General features: G+C 43.5%; 1 protein-coding gene across 1 annotated transcript; it reads right to left on the reverse strand.

Moving 5' to 3' along the window:
- Positions 1-531: 531 nt before the first annotated feature.
- On the reverse strand, positions 532-786 carry LOC101272034 (40S ribosomal protein S27-like). Its single transcript, XM_033403634.1, has one exon. The coding sequence runs from the start codon at positions 784-786 to the stop codon at positions 532-534; it is 255 nt and encodes an 84-aa protein (XP_033259525.1).
- Positions 787-23,788: the final 23,002 nt, after the last annotated feature.

The following is a 23,788-nucleotide window of genomic DNA, read 5'->3' on the forward strand; positions in this document are numbered from 1 at the left end:
TGTCTGTGAGCAGCAGCACACGCCCAGTGAAGAGGATGGGGCTAAGGATGCACCCAAGCGCATTAGGTGAATAAACCGCAAAACAGAGACTGAAAAATACCTTCTGCTCCTCCTGCCAGAATTAGAGGACTGGGGAATTCCTGGGACCCTGGGAAATTGTGAAATAAAATGAGAGGAACTGGTTTGATTGAAATTTTCCCATGATAAAGTCAGCCACACTCCAGCCACCACTGTGACTTGTGCCCCTGGTGTTTGGAACCTTGTTCTTAAATCAGGAGAAAGGTGACGCAGCAGTGGACTAGCTTACTTATCAGGAAGAAAAGCGGCAAGTTCTCTGGACTCTGAAAATTTATATTCTTGGCTTTTGCCCATAATCAAAAAGTACTGACAAGCTGACACCAAAATAGGAGATCACTGTTGTAGACCTTACAGAATTAAACATCATTACCTTATCTTGACAGATTAACTAGAATTACACAACCAATAAGGCTTTCTGCGATACCACCCAAATTCAGGAAGTTGTGGGGATCATTAGTGTTGCTTTCTTCTACATGAACACCCTTCTGTGAGCCTGGCCTTTCCTCCCATCAGCTGGCACAACTCTGTTGAACAACCTACACAAAGCACCACCATGTGGGAATGGCTACAAACCCTGGCAATCCTGCAGCAACCTGGACATTTTCCATCCATAAAATAAGAATTTGGACTTTGAATGAGCCATTTCTTTTTCTGTTTTTTCTCTTCCTCTTCCAACGATGAATGTAGTAAGTCTCTAGCTAAAGGCATGTTGATTCTTTTGCAAGCCCCGCCCACCCATCTCTCTCACTGATATTCTAAATATATGTCTTGTGTCCAGATGGGAGGAGGGATGACAGGGATAGGGACAAAGAAATATTTATTTGATTTACATCTTATCTTGCAGTAAACTGACGCTGCTGGAAAATGAAATTTGACACCTCAGATTTTTCTTAAGCAGAATCTTATAAAAACAGAAAAAATAAGTCTATTTTATATGTGGTAATACTTTTGACAGAAGGTTAACTCCAGATAACAAAAGCTGAATAAATTAGGCTTCCTGTCATGTAACCCAGATGTGGTAGGCTCTCCCCTTTTTGACATAAAAGGCATCCTTGCCAACCTAGCGCAGCACCAGGGGATTCGGTTTGATTGTCTCTTGCACCTGAGCGCTTGTTTGTGATGTCTTCTCCTGCAGGTAACCAGTAGAGGCACCCCCTAATAATCCAACTGTCAGGGGGATACCTTTCCAGCACCATCTTCTTCTGAGCAATATCAACCAAACTATACCATTTGCAGACCCATGACATCCCTTCCCTCCAACCTCAGCACAGCGCACACCAGATTACAAGGCGAGAATACAAAATTCTTTACTGAAGAGGGAGAGAAAGAGAGAGTAAATGGAAGTCGTGGTCTTTTGTAACCTAATCACAGAGACTCCAGTCACTTTTGCCATATACTGTTCATGAGAAGTGAGTCACTGGGAATTCCCTGGCAGTCCAGTAGAATGCCGGGCTTTCACTGCTGAGGGCACAGGTTCGATCCTTGGTCAGGGAACTAAGATCCTGCATGCCACGTGGTGCAGCCAAGAAAAGAAAAAAAAGAAAAAAAAGAATGTGGGGATCCATGGAGCCATTTTAGAGACTGTCTGCTACATGTGATACTCAGTGAAGGCGCTACTGAAACCCAAGGAGAGAGGGATGATCTTTTCAATATATGGTGCTGGGTTAATTGCATATCCATATGGAAAGTTAACCATGACCCTCGAATTGTATACAAAAATTAACTTGAGATAGGTGGTAGACCTAAATGTAAGAGGCAAAACAATAAAACTTCTAAAATAAAGTATCAGAAAATGCCTCCATGACCTTGGGGTAGGCAAAAATTTCTTAGAGCATAAAGAGTACTAACTACAGATGAAAAGATTGATAAAGTGGACTTCATTACAATTACGAACTTATTAATGAGTTTAATTAAAATATAAAAAATAATATATTAGCTTAATTAGCACTAGCTACTAAAACAAACAATGCAACAACGGTTTATTTCTCACTCACATTACAGTCGGATGTGGATTAATTCTCTTCCAGGCAGTGACTCAAGGACTCAGAGTGCTTCCATCTGGTGGCTTCAAGGTCACACTAGTGTTATCCAGACAGCAAACAGGGGCAAGAGTTTGGAAAAGGCAAACTGGATACTCACCCATCTAGGTGCACAAGTGACACATGTCATTTCCACTCAAACTCCATAGACTAGAACTAGTCCATGGCCAATCCAGCTGCAAAGGGATGCTGAGAAGTGTAGGGTAGCTCGGGGCTGTCCATGAGTACTGACAGGCTCTGCCAAGAAGATGAAACGGAAAACAAACTACTGATCACTTTGGATAATGTTACTACTTTAAGTTGAAAGAATTTTGAAACGGACACAGAAAAATAAATGTGAAGGAAAAAAATGAACTACTACCTAAATGAAAACAGACATTCAGGTCATCTCCTGCTCATCCTGATTTGTAAAGATCCTTTTTCTGCCATCCTGACCACTGAGACCACTTGAAGGATTTACATTGGACAGAGCAGAAAGGTACTGGCAAGAAAGAGATGAATAAATCCTGAAGATGAGAGGAAAGAACAAGAACAGAGTAGGCAGCACAGGCTAGGTTTGCGGAAGGTTTTGGAGAGGTTGAGAAAGAAAAATGAGAGAGTTTGGGGCACCTGTACTGGGGGTAAGCAATTGAGAGAGAAAGACAGGGAGGAAGAAGTTTTAGAAAGAACTTCATGAAGGTGTGGCGTACACTGAGATTGGAATGGGGACCTTTGGATACTTCTGAGACAACATCTATAATGCTAATTACATTGTTTTTTACATCTTTTTCTTGATGTTCAGAATCTTCTTTCTTTGACTGTGACTTTGTGCCCAGACTGGTCAATAGGTAGATGAACTTCATAAAGGTTATGTAAATTTCTTTAGAAAATTCTGACAAACACTTGCATTAAGTGCCTACTTTCAAGAGGTGATAGCAAAGTAGATGTTGTGTGGAATGACGGCATCTGCTTCCTTGTGGCTATAAGAGCATTACGAACCACGAATGGGGCTCTTATGCCCAGGAACTTAGACCCGCACTGGATGTCCTCCCACTGATACCAGCAACTGATGTTTCAAATGGTAATTTTAACGTCAAAATGAGAACAGCCAGGGCACTTCTACTGGGAGGTTAATGAACAATGAGAAAGGCGATAGAAGCAACTTGATGTGTACGAAAGAGCAGTATCTTTGGAGTCAGGCAAGCCTGAATTTTCATCTGGGTTTATTAGTTAAGCTATATGACATTGGACCAAGTATTCAAGATTTCTGAGTGCCAATTTCCTCCTCGGTAAGATGGTAGGAAGGGCATTACCTCACAGTGTTAGGGCAGGGGTGTTAAAGATCATACGTATGAAGCACTCAGCACGATGCTCGGTGAAGAGTAAGTGTGTAATATACATGAGAGCCCTTTGCCTTCCACCTCCACTTTCTGGATGCCAAAGTTCAGGGAACGAGATGAGTAAGGCTTTGCGTAAGAGATGGATGATAGGGAGAATGTTCCCGGGACAAGAACAGTACAAGGAAAGAACTGAAGGTGAGGAATGACCATGGCATTTGCTGAAAAGAGCAGAGACTTTGTGAGGGAAACTACAGAAGACAAGAGTTGCACAGGGCTTTCCAGACTGCCAGGCCCTTCACGGACTGGCCCTATGACCTCTCCATCTTCACCTTCTACCATACCCTAGTCTCTGAATTTCACCAAGAGCAGCCCTCTCTCAGTTCCTTGAATATTCTGTGCTTTCTCTTACACCTCTCTCCCACGGGGCATCTGCCGATGCTGCTGCCTCTGTCTGGAATGCTTCCCCCATCTCTGCATCTTACTGTTCATTCCTATTCATCCTTTATATGTTAACACAAATGTCAGGCAAGCCTTCCTTGAAAACCTCAACTAAGTCAGACCTGCTCTGAAAATAATCTGTAACTTTCCCTTCTATCACTCATCACGGTTTAGAATCATCTATTACTTTGGGTAATTCTTTATTTGATGTATATACCCCCCCCGCCTCAGTGGGCCATCATCGTATCCCTAACATCTAGGGCATAGAAAGCCCTCCATAAATGCCTTTTCAATGGATGAATGAATGAGTACATGTCTTCTGATGGGATTAAAAGTCAATCTTGTCATTCAAAGGTCTCTCCAATAGGCTCTCTGGCGAAGCAATGACAGATTGGTCTGGACTACCCATAAATGTCCCAAATCTCCAGCCCGGAGGCAGTGCCCCACTGCAATCTTCTTTGCAGGCTGAGAGTTGATGGATACCTCTCTAGTAATCCCTATTGTGTCACCTAGCTGTGTGTGCTATCTGTGAAACTGGTCTCAAAAACTGAAAGTTAATTTAGACTCACTCCCTAAATGCTATACCAAATGCTTTATATAAAGGAATCAAAACCTCTGCTTAAATGCTTGCCTTCTGAGCAAGGGCTCTCTCTGCTGACATAAGCCAATAAGAATGGCAATGTGGAGGTAAAGCCAGAAGCACCAACTTCAACTCCTTTGCTACTTTTCAACTTGTAAATGATTGGTTTGGAGTCTTATTCTGTGGATCCCACAGGGAAGGCCTAGAATCAGTTTACAGAATGACAGAAGGTTGTAATTCACATAAGAAACAATTTATCAGAACTGCTTCAAGATGAAATGGTTGGCTACTGTATAGCACAGGGAACTATATTCAATATCCTGTGATAAACCATAATGGAAATGAATAGGAAAGAGATTATATATATGTATAACTAATTTCTGCCGTAGAGCAGAAATTAACACATTGTAAATCAATTATAATTCAATAAAATAAAATTTTTGTAAAAAAAGATTGAATGGTTGGGACTGGAAAGCAATGAGTTCTCTGTCACTGGAGGCATTCAAGAAAAGACTGAATAACCCCTTTACAAAATTACTGCATATCAGATGGGGAGGAAAAAGAGAAGAGCCCTGAGATTCTTCCCAACACTGACACTGGGAGATTCTGCAATGGGTGTTCTTTGAGCTGTCTCTCTAGTCATGCAGAATGGGTTTACACTGAATCATCTCCTCTCTTCCCTGGATTCCCTTGACCCCAAGAGTCCTCTGGCCAGGATTGGGGTAGAGTCCACGGCCAGGAAACATAACGAAGTTAATACTCTTACAGAGACTGAAACCATGACTTTGGTTCTCATTAGCTCCGTCCTCTAACCCCCTTAACTTCACAGGCACATTTCTGATAGCAAAATTAATTAGAGAGACAGAGAGAGACAGAGAGAATCAGAGAGAGAGAGAGAGAGAGAGAGAGAGAGAGAGAGGGAGAGAGAGAGAGGGAGGGAGGGAGAGGGAGGGAGGGAGAGGGAGAGGGAGAGGGAGGGAGGGAGAGGGAGAGGGAGAGGGAGGGAGGGGGAGAGCACTCCACACCAGGCAAAGTGATGGAATCCAATGACATCTATTTCATCATGATAACTTTGTACTCCTGTTTAAGAATGAAATTTTCAGGGGTGATAAAAATTAAAATGCTGGTTTTGAAGTATTCTGAGTGAGAAATTTTCTATCAAAGCCAGAGGAAATGTTATGCAAAAGGATTTGCAGCTTCCACCACGAGAGACATAAATCTCACATATTAATAGATTTGACCTAGTTGCAATCATAGTCAGCTTCATTCTCATCTCGTCTCCCTCCCATGTTTATTCTGTATTTGGCTATAGCTCACTCTGAAAGCCCACAGGATATCCGTGGATATGCAAAAAGAATGAAAAGTAGGCAGTTAGCATGATAATAAACAGAAATGAAAATAAACTGGGCTCGAAGATCTTTCAGTGTTGCTAACAACTTTAAATTATTAGGGCTTGCAAATTATTAGTCTTTACTACTCTTGCTGTCTCCAATTTAAGATCATACATTAGATTATCTCATTACATAGTTAGACCTTCAATTATGCTTGATGATGGCAAATATGAAAAGGCGTTCACTGGGCTACCTGTTGAATTTCCTATCACTCTCCCCTCAACTAAGGAAGAGCTGTAATGAATCTGCTTAGCAAATCTCTTTGAACTTTAAAGTCACACAGGAACTCGGAAAGCATCTAACTCAGAAATTCTCAATTTTCCCATGAACATCGTAGAATCTGAGAAAAGCCATAGACACTTTCTTCAGAACACTGCACATATGTATTTACACACACACACACATACACACACAATTTGCATACAGTTGCCTGGAGCTTAGAGACTGCCATGAAGCCCAGATTAAGAAGTGTTCCCATGCAGACTTTTCCTGTGAAAGACAAGGAAGTTAAGTGTAAAGACCTATCTAGATTGATCTTCCCAGAGATGCTGTTCCAATTGCAATCTGATTAAAAATGACAATTTTAAAAAGAAACTGAAGACATGAGGTTTAAGAGACGTCACCTGATTTAAAAAACACTATGAATAAACTTTGAGAGTCAGGAGTCATTATAAAATGTGGGACTTGCATATATATTTTCTAAGTGGAATATCATTTTTACGTGACATGTCCAAAGAAGAACAATGGCCCTTCCACCTGCTAAACTTGCTACACATTCTTTTATTTCACACTGTCATGTATATTTTAACATATAAGTCTACACTTTCCTTCCTGCTAGTTTCTTTTGAAATTGCACATATCAGTTTAACTATATTTTCCTCCCATTCTAAGGAAGGCCTACAAAGGTACTGTTTGTATGGTTACCTGTTTGTCTATTTGCTTGAGGAAATAAATTTAGTGTGGACCCACTGATACATGAAAAGGTTTTCACCTTGCAGTTAAGCTTCTTGAAGGGTAAAGTGAAGATTTACACATTGTCCAAACCCTGGTTGCTTCCATACTCTCTGCATTGCAATTATTTCCCTGGGGTACCTTTTTATAAGGGTCAACCACAGAATGTTACCTGCAGAGGCTGCTATAGACCAATGTAGCTAGAGACCGAGCGCTTACCAAAAATTCATCATCTGTGATTCTATCAAATCCCAGTTACCCACAGAGTCATGTGAAGGCTAGGACCAAACACTGACGCCAGGAATCAAAGACAGCATCACCTATGGGCTTCCACAAATCCTCTCTTTCCTTGAGTATAATGGAATTCATTGAGCTATGATATGTCCTATAAGCCTGAAAGCAAACATTGCCATCCCAAAGGCTAAGCACAGATCCAGGCGAGAATATTGACGCTAACAGATTGGATGCCATGGAAACTGAGATAGACTTAATTTAAGCAGAAGCCATTGCTATTTATTTATTTATTTAGATCAGCCTTCTAAACCTAGAGTGAGTAAGAGGTTAGGGGCCTCTAAAAATAACATGTTTGTAATATTTAAAACCACTGGTGTTCTTCTGAATGTAGGGCAACAAATATCAAATTCTATCAATATTCGCCACTTCTTTGTAGTGAAACACTGGGGTCTGGGACTATGAAATTCTTGAGGTTGGGCTTGAAAATTTTTTTGGCAGTTGGTGGAAATTGCAAAAACGCTGAGTATTCCCAATCTTCACCCGTAGAATTGTGTACTTTTATAGCTGAAAGTTATCTTGGAACCGGTCCAATTCAGAGATGATTTGACTACATACACGACTGATGAACGTGTCTGCTCACTCTTCTCCAGACAGAAGACATAACCAGGTGAGCGTTGGTTTTACCTGCACTCATGTGAACAACAGTTTGATTTGGTCCACAAAAGAATTAGCAAGCGTAGATCCAACTGACTAGGAAAAAGGGAACAATTTTCAGTTTTGCAGAGTTCTGATTTCCTGGATGTTGACCGTTCTTGCTCTTGGTAGCCTTGACGTGAGCCTCATAGGACAGGGAGGGCAGACAAGCAAACCACCATACACGGAGCATCAAGGTCAGCACACCACAGTCTCTGTCAGTGGCCTGGCAAGTGCCAAGGCCAAGTCAGAGTCAGAGCACAGGCAGCCTGTCCTCAAAAGTGACTAGCCTGTCCTCAGACTAGTGAAGGGGGGACATACAGGCATACTTCTGGGCACATCTGACAGTCTCATACTGTGGCCAAGCAGTGCCCACATGGCTCAGTGTTTAACATGTGGACTGTGACGTCAGCTCGGTGTGACTCCTGGGTCTGCAACTACTTGGTCTGTGACCCTTGGCAAGTTATTTAATATATTTGTGCCTCAGTTTATCATCTGTAAAATAAAGACAATAGAACCAACCTTGGAAGATTACAGTGAGGCTCAGAATGAGATAATACAGCTGTGATAGTTAACCCTTAGTTGCCTCACAAATTGAGCACGTAAGCACACAGCACAACAGCTGACCTAGAGGAGGGCTTGATGTTTGGCAACTATCATTATTTCTCTTCTTTAGCATGGGGTGCAACCTTTTCTCACCAGCCCAGAACACTCACTAAATCACGTGGCCCTTTGAGCACTAGTCTGGACCCTGCCAAGTGTACTGCTTAGGAGGCCAACGCCATAGTATACCAGTATTTTATCCATGTGAGTGTGGCTCATCAGTGTCACAGCCCTGACTTAGGGACACAGGTCAACCCTCAGCAGCAGTTGTGTCTTTTTTTAAATTTTATTTATTTTTGGCTGCGTTGGGTCTTTGTTGCTGTGTGCGGGCTTTCTCTAGTTGTGGTGAGCGGGGGCTACTCTTCGTTGCGGTGCATGGGCTTCTCACTGCGATGGCTTCTCTTGTTGAGGAGAACGGGCTCTAGGTACGTGGGCTTCAGTAGTTGCAGCACACAGGCTCAGTAGTTGCGGCACGCGGGCCCTAGAGCACATGGGCTTCAGTAGTTGTGGCTCATGGGCTCAGTAGTTGTGGTGCATGGGCTCTAGGCACACAGGCTTCAGTAGTTGCAGCACGCAGGCTTCAGTAGTTGTGGTGCACAGGCTCAGTATTTGTGGCTCGTGGGCTCTAGAGCACAGGCTCGGTAGTTGTGGCTCACGGGCTCTAGAGCACAGACTCAGTAGTTGTGGTGCACGGGCTTAGCTGCTCTGCAGCATGTGGGATCTTCCCGGACCAGGGCTCAAACCCGTGTCCCCTGCACTGGCAGGCAGATTCTTAACCACTGTGCCACCAGGGAAGTCCCCAGCAGCAGTTTTAGTCACTTCCACTTCCAGGTCCACATCCTCCCCTGGGCCTCAGCCTCCTCATTTATAAAATGAAGGGGTTAGGGGAGAAGATCATCTCTAAGGGCCCTTCCATCTCTGACACTCTAAGTCTTTATGGTTTTATACCTAGAGATATAGATGTGTAGAAACATCATGTTCTTGAGATTTTTAAAGGAGTGATAGAGACACAGACAGGGTTGAGGTTAGTAGAGGTAGTGATGAGTTCAACCCTTAGGAATAAGTGATAGAGAAAAGAGTTACAAAACTGCCATAGGAACGTCTAAGTAGGGAGCAAGGAAAGGGGTATATGAGAATTAACAACCCAAACTCAATCAGTTTCAGTGAAGACAGGAGATGCCTGCTGCTGGTGGGATACTGACCTGTCTCCACTCATCTCACCCAAAGACATGGCAGACCCCTGACAACTCAGAGCCATGGGCCACGTCTGCCCTACTGAACACTCCCTGACTGCGATCTCGGACAGGGGGAGATCTGACCAAGGCCAGGGGTTTGTTATAGAAGAAACAATGCTCCATGCACCAAGGCCAATTTGAATGTAAGTTTACACACTGTAGTTCTTGGCATGAAGCAAGAAAGAGATTTGTTTGAACAGAGCAGTATTTCTATTTGCAATCATACCCCCGTGTGCTGCGATCCTATTAATTCTCACAAGCCAAGGGACTCTGGAAGGCCATCTTCTCCCCAAAGCAAAAGCATGGTCCCGAACACTCCTCGAAAAACCACTACCTATTTTAAGGTGGAGGGAAGGAAATCAGATCTGCTCCCCACCAAGAGGAGGGCAGAAAAAAACAGTGCATCCATTAATAGGAGGCAATCTGGTATGGTGGATAAAAGCATGAGCTCTGGAGCCAGATGGCCTGGGTTTTCCTCCCGAGTCTGCTGCTTCTTAGCATGTGACCTTGGGCAAATCATTTAACCTCTCTGTGCGTCAGTTCTTCATATGTAGAGTGGAAGAAATAATTGAGCCTAGTTCATAGAATTGTTGGGAAAATTGAATGAGTTATTATTTATAAAGCAGTTATAACAGTGCCTAGTGCCTTTTAATTGTTTCCTAAACAAAATAATCTTTATATGCCTGGCACCAACTAAAGTATCTGAAGGTCAGTAGCAATTTAACTGCTTTTCTCCTGTATTAAAAATCTTCCTCTACTTGCAGAGCATAAGTACTAATGGCCAAAATCAGTAGAGAGAGTTTTAGATAGCCTCACATTACTTTAAATCCAAGACTGCCAGATAGAATGTTTTTGTCTTCAAAATTCATATGTTGAAATCCTAACCCCCTCAAAGTGATGGAATTAGGAGGTGGGGTCTTTGGGAAGCAATTAGGTCATGAGGATGGAGCCCCCCAGAATGGGATTAGTGCCCTTATAAGAGAGATTCCCAGAGAGCTCTCTCTCTCTCTCCCCTTCCAATACTTGAGGACACAGTGAGAAGAAGGCCATCTATGAACCAGGGAGGTGGCCCTCATCAGACATCAAATCTGGCAGCACCTTGATCTTGGACTTCCCGGCCTCCAGAACTGTGACAAATAAATTTCTGTTTTTATAAGCCACCCAGCCTATGGTATCTTTGTTATAGCAGCCTGGATGGACCAAGAATGACCAAACTCAGGGAATGTTCTGATGTAAATGATAAATCGAGAAAGATGCATCTCACATAAGGCACTTGTATTAGTCAGAATAAGGTAACTGCTAGAAAAAAACAGACTCAAATACGTCTGATAGGCTGAAACACAATAGAACTTTACTTCTCACGCATTTAAAACTACCAATAGGTGTTCCTGTTAAGCAGCTTTCTTCTAAGCAGTGACTCAGGGACCCAGGCTCCTCCTACACTGTGGCTCCTTTATCTTCCACACATGGCTTCCTAGATCACTATACTCCTCTCTATCAGGCTAGTGAAAAGAGAAAATGTGGTGGAGAAAATGCACATGATGGCCTAGAAGTGATATACATCTCTTCACTCACATGCTATTGGTGAGAACTAGCCACAGGATCCCATCAAACTCTAATGAAGACTGGGAATGTAGTCCCCAACTGGACAGCCACTTTCCTGTGACCACTCCACACAGTGGAAGGGGAACATGAATTTGGTTGGACAGTTAGCCATCTCTACCATAGGCTCTAGGGTAACAATTGTGGAATTAGCAGAGTAAGGGTGGGGTAAGACTCTGAGCTCCTAGAGGTCAGAGGCTGTCTTTTATTCTTCTCTGTGTCCTCAGAACCCAACACAGGGATGATATTGTTGTAGGGAACAAAAAAGTCAAGTTGGCAATATGCCAGTAGAGTGCCCAATTCTTCTTTCTTGTGAGCTGTCTCTTCTGGGTCTCTCTACCTGGTACTCTCCATTCTCAACCTTCATATGTGGGCTGAAACCTAAAGTTTCCCAAACCTTTTCCATCACCACATAAGAGAGATCCAGGATTCTTGGCTTTCAAATACCTCTAGTACCTCCCCCTCTTCCCACCTAATGAAGACAGTGGGCCTCTCATTTGTACATTTTTTGAGACAGGTTGAAAGTACAATTTATCTTCTCTAGTCACTCATTTAAAAACTCCTTTATGTTGCAGAAATATTAAAGATCTCCTCTCTAATTTGGGGTTTCTCTCTTTGTCTATTTTTGTGATAGCTTTCACTCATACAAGTTCTCTTTCTCTCTGAATTCTAGTTAGGGATCAACTCTTTCCAAATTAGACAGTGGAAACAATTCCCAGCAGCACTGGTCTCTCCCATGCAGTCAGGCTTTGGCGATATAACCCAAGTCCAAACATCTCCCAGAAGTTAAGGATTTAAACATGAATGGTTGATGTCACCAGTCTTTTCTGAGTAGGTAATATGGATAAATGGTTTAAAAGCAGTATTGCAATCTGCCAATAATGATTATAAAATGCTTCTGGTGTGATAAGATGTTTCTCTCTAGTGACACCATGTGTGCTAGGGTCTGAGGACTGATCTAGTCTGAACATGGATCAGAGGCAAAGGCACACCTGAAATCTGGAACCTGATTCTCATGACAACAGAATAGTGCTGTATGTATTATACAGATATATGTGGGTGTGTGTTTGTGTTTGTGCAGGTGGTATATGTCTAGGTGTGTGTGAATGTATATTTATACATATATGTGTGAATCATGTTTGTGAACATGTATCTCTGTGTGTATGTGTATATCTATTGTATGTGTGTATGTTACTGCATGTCTCCATATGTGTGTATGTTCATTTGTATTTGTGTGTGTGTATATACATTAATGTGTGTATATGTGTTGTGTATATGGCTTTATATATGTTATGAGTGTTTACATGTATCAGTGCATTACATGTCTGTATATGTATGTGTATATGCATGAATATATATCTGTATATATGTAGTGTGCATGTGTGTGCATGTCTGCACATGTATATGTGTGTTTGTATATCTGTGAATGGGGATGCCATTGTTTATGTGCATATGTGCATGCATGTGAATATGTGTGTTTTTAAGGGTTTGTGTTTGTATAAGTAAATGTATATATATACACATATAAGTATGTACATGTTTTCATGTATACCCATGTATATGTGTGTATTGGTGTTTATGGTATGTTCATACATGTGTGTTACACATGTACACACATAAACACCTGAAGCAAGTTTCATGAAACATTTACAACATTCAAGGCACTCACAGTTTTCATCCAATGCTATTTTATTAATGAAATACCCAAGTCACGACTACCTAAATGATTTTTCTCATCTATTAATGGGTTGAAACCACAGTGTGAAAAATATGGTAGGAAATAATAATAATAGCAAATATTTGTTAAGCGCTAGCTAAATGCCAAACACTTTACATACACTATTTCATTTAACACTCATGACAATCCAATGAGGTAGGCACTATTAACAGTTCCATTTTATGGATGAGAGAACAGTCATATAGAGGTTAATCAACGTGCCACACTCCAGTGCCAGAATGAATAAGTTACTTGCGGTCACTAAGCAGGCCAGAATCTGGAGCCAGACAGTATGGCTCCAATGCCCTAGCTCATAACCAACAGTCTGTACAACCCTGCCACTTATTTATAAAGGGGCCTCTCTAATCCCCTTGCCCAAGGTTTCTGTTGAAAGTACATCCCTCTCCACCTCCTTACTCCATTTTTCCAGCTCCAGTGCCTGCTGCCAGGGCCATAGCTGGCAGCCTCCCTAACTTTGGCTACAATTACTCAAGTGACTCTGGCACTGCTGACTGAGTCGATGGGCACAGATGTAGTGGAATCAGATGCAGCTGTAAGATGTAGTCATTATTCTCCAGCAAGTTTCATTATCATGATTTTTCCTATAATAATGCTCCCATGTCTTTGAGCCCCATTCAATCACAAGAATTGGGAGACGGGCCCCAGCAAATCGAAGTGACTGAATCTTCCTGGCGTGTCGGATTGCACTATGAGTGTAAATCCATGCCCTTCATCATCTTTCTGCATCTTGTTTTGACATCTACTAAATGAAGATAATAATAACTGCAACCTTTATTAAGCCCTCCTTGCTGGTTGCCTTTAGTTTTCATACTTAGCAACTGGACTTTTCTCTGTGCCTTTTTGTGCTCGTCTTTTTTTTTTTTGTTTTCCTTTTCCAAATTGCTCTATGCTTTCCATCTCCCTTTCTAGATCATAAGCAGCTCAAGGCCCAACCCATCCATCTCATTTCCTGGGTGGTCCCCAGCCAGTGGAGGGAAGTGCTCTGCATACAAAGGCTCCCGTGCAACTGGGACTCCCTCACTGGGGTACAGAGCTCCCACCCTGTGCCTGGCACAGTTCTAGAAACTGCGGACACAGAGACCCCAAAAGACACAGCCCCTGCCAGTAAAGAGCTCTGTATAACTGGTCCTCTAGGACATATCCACAGTCCCGTCTCATTTGGCTTGAAGGAGTCCTTTGCCCCCCATGAGGAGGGAAGGAAAATGCCCCCAACGTGGTCTGATAACTCTCTACTAATACAAAATTCCCTCTCCCAAGACAACCCTCCCTTCAAAAAGCCCCCTTCTTCTGCTTTACTAGGTTGGATGGGGTGGGGATGAGGGTCTAAAGGAGCAGTTTAGCCACCTCTTAGCAAGTGTCGGCAAGGTGTGTTTGGTAGCTCCTTGGCTGGTCCCTTGAGACTGTGAAGAGCAGCTGAAAGGTGGCTGTGAAGGGCACGGACTCCAGGGTCACACCACCCGGACCAACTCTTGGCCCCAGCACTCACCGTGTGTGTGTGAATTCTGCCAAGTTACCTGTCATCTCTGTCCTTCGGCTTCCTTTTCTCTACAACGAGAATGATAATAGTAACCGCTTCGTGGGGGTGTGTTTAAAGGAGTCCATCCACGTGAAAGCACTTAGACGTGTGCCTGGCACATAGTGAGGAATAACTGTAAGCCTCCATTATTATCAATTTACTTAACACCCATTGGCCCCAGTTTTGAGCTTCAGCCAAATTTCCAGGACTCCAGGGAAGGTCCCCTCATGCATCCCATAACATTCACTTTATCTCATTTCATCCAGTGTGGATGGAGCAGAGTGAGAAAGGAGGAGAGAGGAGATGAGGCTTAAGAGGTCAGTAGAGCCCAGACCACGCAGGGCCTCGGGGGTGTGTGGCAGGAAGTATGAATGCAACCAGAAGTGGTTAGAAGCTTCTGAGCAGGAGAGCGACATGATCTGATTTGTATTAATAAAGGATTATTCAGGCTGCTATGAGAGAAGGAACGGATTGTACAGGACAAGAGTGATCACTTAGTGTGACCAGAGACTAGTTAGGAGGCTATGGCTGTGGTCCAGGCTAGAGGTTACACACACACACACACACACACACACACACACACACACACACACACTGAATAAATATAATCACATTGTGGATTTGTTTTTGAAGGTGAAGGCAACTGGATTTGCTGATAAATGTAATATACATATATGTATATTTACTATATATACATGTATATTTCTTTTTTGTGAGAGTCAAAATAGAAGACAAGAGGCATACACTAGACCAAAAGAACATAATATCACTCAATTTTGAGTGAATGATGGCAGTAAACTGTCAGACTGAAGAATTCTGAAGTGGTTTAGGCAAGGGGTCCTGAAGAAAACAGATTTAGGGGAGACCATTCAGGCACAGGTACGACCATGTTCTATGATGATGGTGACTATGACGATAATGATGATGATGGTGACGGATACAGTCTGTAGATAGGCAGGTAACCATCTGACAGTGGCTGCCTGGAAAAAGTTAGCACTCACGTGAGAAAATGAAGAATATGATGTATACCCGCACCCCTGCCCGACCTTCAGTCACCAGGAGTAAGAGCAGAGCTGGTATTATTTCTGAAGTACATGGAGCCACAGAGCTGGTGAGTCTTCTTACGGTGTAGGAAAGCTAAAATTAGCAGAAAATGCTTGTTTTCAAAGCTCCTTACACTTTCCTAGCATGTGCACTATCGTATTGCTGACAGTTCAAGGATTCTAATACTCAGCTATGGCCTTTAGATATGAAAGGTTCATTCATCAGTCAAGGTTTAATCTCAGCTGTGAGTCAGGCCTAAAGTGAGCATTATATAACATGCTTTACACACTTTCCAAAGCACATGAGATCCTGGTCCTGAGATTAAAGATGAAGATCCACAGCTAGCTGTGCCTTTGAGAGCCCTGGGCAGGGGCAATTATGGCCTGGTTTCACCTGGCCAGAATGAGAGCCATTTTGCTGGATTCAGGATTCAAAGGCCATAGGAGAGGAAGGGAAACAAACAGCTCCAAACTGGCTCTTTGGGTGTCTTGAAATCAGTGTTTCATCAGAACGTACTTAGTGGACTTGAGCTTGGTGAATGGAGCATGCTGGTGGGATTGGGGCCATGCCCTTTGGAGGGGCCATTTTGCCTAGACTTCCCCCAGCACTCTCCATTCCCCAAGCTACCAGCATGCCATCAGTAGAGAGCTAAGGAAGAGTGTAAGAAAAACTTGGGGCAGTAGAAAGATGTGCTTTTTAAAGTGTGTAAAGCATGGTATATAATACGCCCTCATTTTAGGGTTGGTTCACAGCTCCAATTGACTGATGAATGAACCTTCTTCCTTCACCTTTGACTAATTTCTTGCTCTATTATCAAAAGTCTATATTTTGGGAGCCTGCTCTTTTAAAAGACAGAAGAGTGGATAGATCCTTCAGGGTAAGCCATCTATTCTCAAGAGAGTCTAAAGAACTATCAAATTTCCAGCAGCTTCAGCCTCTGAAAATGAGACTGCCCTGCTCTGAAAAGGTGGACCATCCCTTTTCTTCTGTCAGAAAATCCACTCCCTGGTCAGTACTTCAGTGTGCTGATACAGATGGCCAAAAACTGTAAGTTGCATGTGGGAAAGAGCACAGGTATTTGAAGCACAAAGATCTGGGCTCCCATTCTGGTTCACCAACTTACTGGCAACATGACCTTCCCCTTTCTGAGCCTCAGTTGCCTCATCTGTAAAATGGTGAAGATACTCATAGGAGTTAATGCATGTAAAGTGTTTAGTGCATAATAATCATAAAAGTCAGCATTTATTGTGCACCAAAGTTTTTGATTCATTCATCACACACACATTCACATATTTGAGTGCTACCTCAGGGCCAGATACGGTTCTTGATGCTGGTGATATAGCAGTGAACAACTTTTCATAATTGCCTTCTTTGCTTTAATTCTCAGAACGAGCGTGTGGTAGGTGCTTATTACTCCCATCTTCTAGAGCACGAAGGAGGCTTAGAGAACTTAAATCACTCTAAATCACTTCAAAACTCCTCTCACCAATATTTATGGACAACTGAATAAGTGCTGGTCACGTAGCAAGTAAGTAGCAGGGCAGGGATTTCCACTCATCTCATGCTGACTCGACACCATGCTCTCCCCACTCTACACTGCTTTCCTGTGATTTTAACTCCTCTGCTCTACTGAAGCTTTGTATACTTGGATAATGTGAGATGATTTTTTAAAAAACGGAAAGAAAATGCCATCTTGGGGCCAGTGTGAATGGTCTGGCCAGCTGGTTAGGGGCCTGGAAGGAGGGAGACGGGAGTACCAAGGGCAAGGAACTCAGCAGTAGAGGCAAGATACCATATATGTACTGAATCAAACACTTCCATTTGGTGGTGTGACCCCAGCAGAAAGAATACATAGGTCTGGGAACCAAGGGGTGGAAGCAAAAGTGACCACACTTGTTATGGGCTGAATTCTGTCCTCCTCGAAAAATGTATATGTTGATATCCTCACCCCCTGTACCTCAGAATGTGATATTTGGAAATAGGGTTTTTATACAGGTAACTAAGTTAAAACGGAGTCATTAGGCTGGACCCTAATCTGACTGGTATCTTTATAAGAAGAGGAAATTTGGACTCAGACATGTACAGAGGGAAGACAAAGTAGAAACACAAGGAGAAGAGAACTTTCTACAAGCCAAGGAGAGAGGCCTGGAACAGATCCTTCCCTCATGGCCCTCAGAAGGAACCAACCCTGCTGACACCTTGATCTCATACTTCTAGCCTCCAAAACTGCTAAGCCACCCAGGCTGTGGTGCTTTCTTACAGCAGCCCTAGCCAACCAATACACCACTTACTTATCATCACTCACAAAACCCACTGGGAGAATCTGTGCTTTCCATCCATGAAACTCAGGGCTCTGTTAAGTTCAAGACTGTGATTCCCAAAAGGGGAACACCTCCTCCAGGGGACACAACAAGAGTTGCATTGAATTATATTAGCTACGGCTGCCACCTGGGCACTCTGGACATCTCATCAGGGACACACCGGCAAGAATGAGCCACTGTCCTGACAGGGACAATTGACCATGGTCATCAGGAAGAGGTCGGGATGCTGTCACACAATGGTGTAGAACCCAGTACCAATCGTGGTCCTGAGACCAACTGTAGTAGCAGGGACTGTAGTTCATCCAGTTAACCTCCCTCACCTGCTTCTTTTCAGTTTCTCCTCAGGAAGAGTGGCCTACTGACTCCAGTGGTTCCCGGAAGACCTGTCCCTTGAAGTTGTGTGGAGAAGTGAATCCAGATGGCGTAACAGATAGACTGTGATAGACGTGGGAACACGCTAATCCAGATCCCACTCCAAGGAAGGACTTGTGGCCCAGTTGTGAGGCGTGCAGTCAGCAGACAGACTCAGCTGCAGAGAGCTGTCACCCGAGGTGACACTTCCCACAATGGGGACTCAGGGGACTAGGGCATAATGCCTGCTGCTGGGCAACTCTGACAGGTAGTCCAGAGCTCCCTGCCTGGTTAGCTGAGACTTTGTTGAGCCTGCATTGTAGTTCAAGTTCTTCCCCTCCCCAGTCTGACTCTTCCCCAATTCTTTGGTAAGCATTGACCCATAATAAACACCTTGAACCCTCCAGTCTGTTCTATGTCTCCTTCCACAGAACCCAATCTGTGACAGTGCAGGGAAGCTATGTCCTCTGAGGAACAGCTGAAATATTTGGGGATTTTCTGAAAAGAGCAAATTTCAAAATGACAGGAGAACTCTTTTTAAATATATCAAGGCTTATCATAATGTACAGTAGAATCCATTAAGTTTACTCTGGATGGCTTCATGAGGTGAAACTAGGTAGGCCTAACGGGAGGGCATCACAGGCAGATAGATTTGGGCTCAATATAGAAAGATAACTTTCTAGCATTTCGAATTGTATGAAAAATGAAATGGCCTGGACATCAAATCCTGCCCTAGAGAACGTGCAGTGGAAACTGAATGAGTCCTCATAGGGCGATAGTAGCAGAGTTTCTTTCACTTGTTAGGGGCACAGGCTGGGTGACCTCTGAGCCTACCTGCAGACTCTCTGGGCTCATGACATGGGAGTCAGCTTCTTTTGTCTTTTCTTGGCACTTTCAAAACTTACAAAGGTAGGGGCTTCCCTGGTGGCGCAGTGGTTGAGAGTCTGCCTGCCGATGCAGGGGACACGGGTTCGAGCCCTGGTCTGGGAGGATCCCATGTGCCGCGGAGCAACTGGGCCCGTGAGCCACAACTACTGAGCCTGCACGTCTGGAGCCTGTGCTCCGTAACAAGAGAGGCCGCGACAGTGAGAGGCCTGCGCACCGCGATGAAGAGTGGCCCCCGCTCACTGCAACTAGAGAAAGCCCTCGCACAGAAACAAAGACACAACACAGCCAAAAATAAATAAATTTTTAAAAAAATTACAAAGGTAAATTACACCATCTATAAATTTAAAGCAATACAGGGGCTTCCCTGGTGGCGCAGTGGTTAAGAATCTGCCTGCTAATGCAGGGGACACGGGTTCGAGCCCTGGTCTGGGAGGATCCCACATGCCGCGGAGCAACTGGGCCCGTGAGCCACAACTACTGAGCCTGCGCATCTGGAGCCCATGCTCCACAACAAGAGAGGCCGCGATAGTGAGAGGCCCGCACACCGCGATGAAGAGTGGCCCCCGCTTGCCACAACTAGAGAAAGCCCTCGCACAGAAACAAAGACCCAACACAGTGTAAATAAATTAATAAAACTCCTATCCCAACATCTTCTAAAAATAAAAATAAAAAATAAATAAAGCAATACAAAAGGGTATAAAGTAAAATGTGAAAGTCTTCCATTTCCTCCACCCTCCCAACCCCACGGCCCCGAGGTGACCCCTGAGGGTATTTGACGTGTGACACCCCCTCCCCAGACATTTACCTGATCCAGGCAGTGTGTTATAGTTTACATATATTTTCTGATTTAACCCTTACCCTCAACAATAAACCTGTGTGGTAGGTACTAGCATCCCTGTTTTACAGATGAGGAAACTGATGCTCAGAGAATGTCACAAGGTTAGGATACATCATAGCGATCGAGCCAGGGGTCAAAACCAGCTCTTCCCTAACCATGGGCTCTTAAACATGACATTATACTGCCAGAGATGAAATGGAGAGAGGGGGGCAGAGATAAGCAAATATAACCATGACAATTATTTCTTAGTGAAGGACCAATGTTTCTGAAACTTTTCAAGCTGTCAATGGCCATATACAACACACTGTGAATCAAAAGATTTATCACCTTCCAGTGGCTCATCAAGTTCTAGGAAGTCATCTGGCATTTCTGCCATCCTGACCCTTGGGGATTCATTTCCAGCAACAGAAGCCTCTGGGGATCTATGCTTGTCACAAGTGCTTACGTTCAGCTCTTGAGGATTCAGATTATTCAATAGCTGAGGATCTCAACCCTGGCTACACATTAGAATCATCTAGGGAACTTTTACAAAATACCTAGGCTGGGCCTCACCCCAGAAATTCTGAATTAATTGGTCTAGGAGAGGCCTTGGACACTGATTTTTAAAAAGGCTCCTCCAAGGCCCTCAAACGGGGAAGCCACGCCGAGGATAAACCAATAACATTTGCATCTGGACAATCCTGGGAAAACAGGATTCATATAAAAAGTAGTACAGTGGCTGCCTTCCTCTGCTAGGGTTCCAGAATAGTCTGTGGTACATAAGGTTGTATTAAGACTCCTTGCTGTATTTCCCAAGAGATGAATGCCTTGTAACCCTGACCAGGAGGTTCACAATTTGAGATTAAGCCTGACCTGAGGGAGGCAGCATTTTAAAGGACCAAGGTCTGCCCTTCTGGCGACTCAGGGATAAATCAAATTTGCATAGGAACTCACCCTGAGCCCGATCTTAACAATTCTTTGTTTACTGCTGTATCTCCAGCATCAAAACAATGCCAAGTACATAGTTGGTGCTTATTAAATACTTACTGAATGAATGAATGGACGTCCATGACCAGTCCCCACTTCACAGCACTTTTTTTCAGGTCTGAGCTACTCCTGACCACTCTCCTTACAGCCCCAAGCCCACAGCTTAGATCAGGGTTCTGAGATTTTCATCCCAGGCCAACAGTAACAGCATCACTTGGGAACCTGTTAGAAATGCAAATTTGAGAGCTCCAACTCAGACTAGAAAGTTAGGAAATGAGGCCCACTCATCTGTGCTTTATGAAGCCCTTAGATAATTAGAATGCACCCTGAGGTTTGAGAACCACTGCTAGAGAAGAGGTTCCAACTCTTTAGGATGTGACACAAGGCCCTTCATCCTCTGATCCCAACTTCCCTTTCAGCCTCTGCTCCCTTGACTTTCCTCCAGGCACTCAGGGCACCAGATACACTAAACATCTCCCTCTCTCTAAAACACAGCATGTTATTCCTATCAAACATTGACTCATTCTTCTAGAACCCACCCCTATCTCTTCCTTGGCATTTTCTTCCCTGTTTCTTCATTCTTCTATTCATTCGATCACTCATTCAGTCAGCCAAGAAGCGTGCATTAAGCCTATAGTTGCTGGGTGCTAGTGATCTAAACATAAAGAAGTTTGCTGTCTAGTGGGTGTCAACTCAAAGCAAAACATACAACATAAGAGTTGTGAGTTTAGGTTTTATTCAGGGTCTTGCTGAGGACTATAGCCTGGTAGACTGCCTCTCAGTAGCTCTGAGGGAACTGCTCCCAAGAGGTAAGGGAGAAGCCAGTTTATATATGATTTTTGGCTAGGGAATACGTGCAGTCGAGCATACGTTCTTGGTAAAAGATAACTGCAGTTCACGAAGAACAGATATCTCAAGTTAAGATTTTAGTGCTTTTCTATGTATGGGAAGATGCAAGAATCTGGGGTCATGACAATTCTTCTTGAGATAAATACATCTATCTCTGGGGCCTGTTTATCCAAACCACAAAGTACCTCATCCTGTTTTTCATCCTGAATTCGTCTCTCTCAGGGTGAACTGTTTGTCAGTGACTGCAGTGGCTAGAACTAATCCTTGTAGAACTGGGTGATGAGCAACACTTTGTTTTTCTTTGTTTACATGGAAGAGACTGAAATACAAATGAAAGGTTAAAACACAGTGTGGTAAGTGATATAACAGAGATAATCACAGGGTCCCACGTGAGTTGAAGTTGAATTGAAACATCCCAGAGTCTGCCTGGATGTGAGGAGAGTGGTGGTCTGGAAGTCTCACAAATGAGGTGACATCAACAGAGTCCTGAAGTACCATAATAAATATTCCAGGATCCAACATACAGTATGGTGACTATAGTTAACAATACTGTATTAAATACTTGAAAGGTGCTAGGAGAGTAGATCTTAAAAGTTCTCAACGCCCCCATCCTGAAAAAAATGGTAACTTATGTGAGAGATGGATGTGTTAACTGACCCTACTGTGGTAATCATTTTTCAATATGCATATGTCTACCAAATCATCCCATTATATGATGTTATATGTTAATTCTATCTCAATAAAACTGGAAAATAAAGGATAAAGAAATATTCCAAAGGCACAGCAAGTTTTTCCAGACTTTCCTTACACAACTTTAGTAGTTCCCTCACATAAGCTCACCATTCCTTGACCTGCTGCTTTCTAGGTACCATACCTGGTGGGCCAGCTCCTGCCTCAGGCCCTGGGTCTACCCTTCCAAACTGCTCTGGGGTTCACCTCTGGGCTCTCACTCCACTGTCTTCCTAATATGGCCCTTCTTCTGTGGCCTAGAGCTCTAAATACTCATGCCCCTGTTTTCCTGCTGGAAAAAGCTCTAACAGACCCTCAGACAGGCCGGACACCAAGCTACAGTCTTATTTATTAGCACACTGCATTGCAACCCGGAAGGCAATGAGAGAGCTGCAACCTGGAAACACACAAAAAAATAACTCATTCATCTTCTGTTTAAAGCTAAATGGCCCATTTGGGATTGAATCTATGACCTTGGCCTCATCACTGCTGGGCTCTAGCCAACTGAGAGCTGACTGGCCCAGTGTGGGTTTGCTACAACTAATATCCTCAAGGCACTTCTGTATTAGAGATAAGACAGCCCTTTATAAAATGGATGGTGTCAAGAACTCATTGGTAGCCATGTTGTGCATAATAAACAAGGAATATGTGCATTCGCTTCTCTCAAGCCACTTGAAATCTGCCAGAAGGAAGTATTTTAGAAACTGTTCCATAGGCACTTGTTCAAGAGCAATACGATCAAGCTGAGTAAAGGCAATGAACACCTCAGGGCACCAGAAGGTCTATTTCCTGCTCACTTCATCTCTGGCTGTTTAATAGAAAGAATGTCTTATAATCATCAATGCAATGATTTGCAACTTGAAAGCATCTTACTTTTCTAATTTCGGAGAACTAAAGCTATTTCAGGAAGGAGTGATTTTTAAGTATTCCTAGACTTGAACCAACTAAAAATAACCAGTGAAAATAAACACAAAATTGAAAGTCGAAATGTGGTTTACCTTCTATTGCTACACAACTAGGACCGAAATATAGCAGCTCACCTCCCCTCTGCCTCACTGAAGTAGACATTAGTCCCTAGAAAGTCAATCAGCAAGCAAGTGACATGGGAAATATCTGCTCGTGTGATGGGTGGAAAGCCCCGGAAGGACCCCATTTGCCCCCTGCCCCTAAGTACTCCCCAGTTATCATACCACTTCCAGTTTCTAGCTTCATCCTTTTGAGTCCCATAAAGCTTTTCAGCCTTCTAGAGCCCTCTCTGAAATAAACATGAGAACCCTGGAAGGCATCCAAGCATGAACCCTTACATTTATCATGTACCAGGGAGGGTAAATGAGGCTCACAAGAGATGTGCTGGCACAGTATTCTGGGGAGGAGCTACTGAGAAG

This window comes from Orcinus orca, chromosome X (genome assembly GCF_937001465.1).
Source record: "Orcinus orca chromosome X, mOrcOrc1.1, whole genome shotgun sequence".
Lineage (NCBI taxonomy): Eukaryota > Metazoa > Chordata > Mammalia > Artiodactyla > Delphinidae > Orcinus > Orcinus orca.

Excerpts from the sequence above, each read along its gene's own strand:
- LOC101272034 (XM_033403634.1), bottom strand. The coding sequence starts at position 786 with ATGCCTTTAGCTAGAGACTTACTACATTCATCGTTGGAAGAGGAAGAG.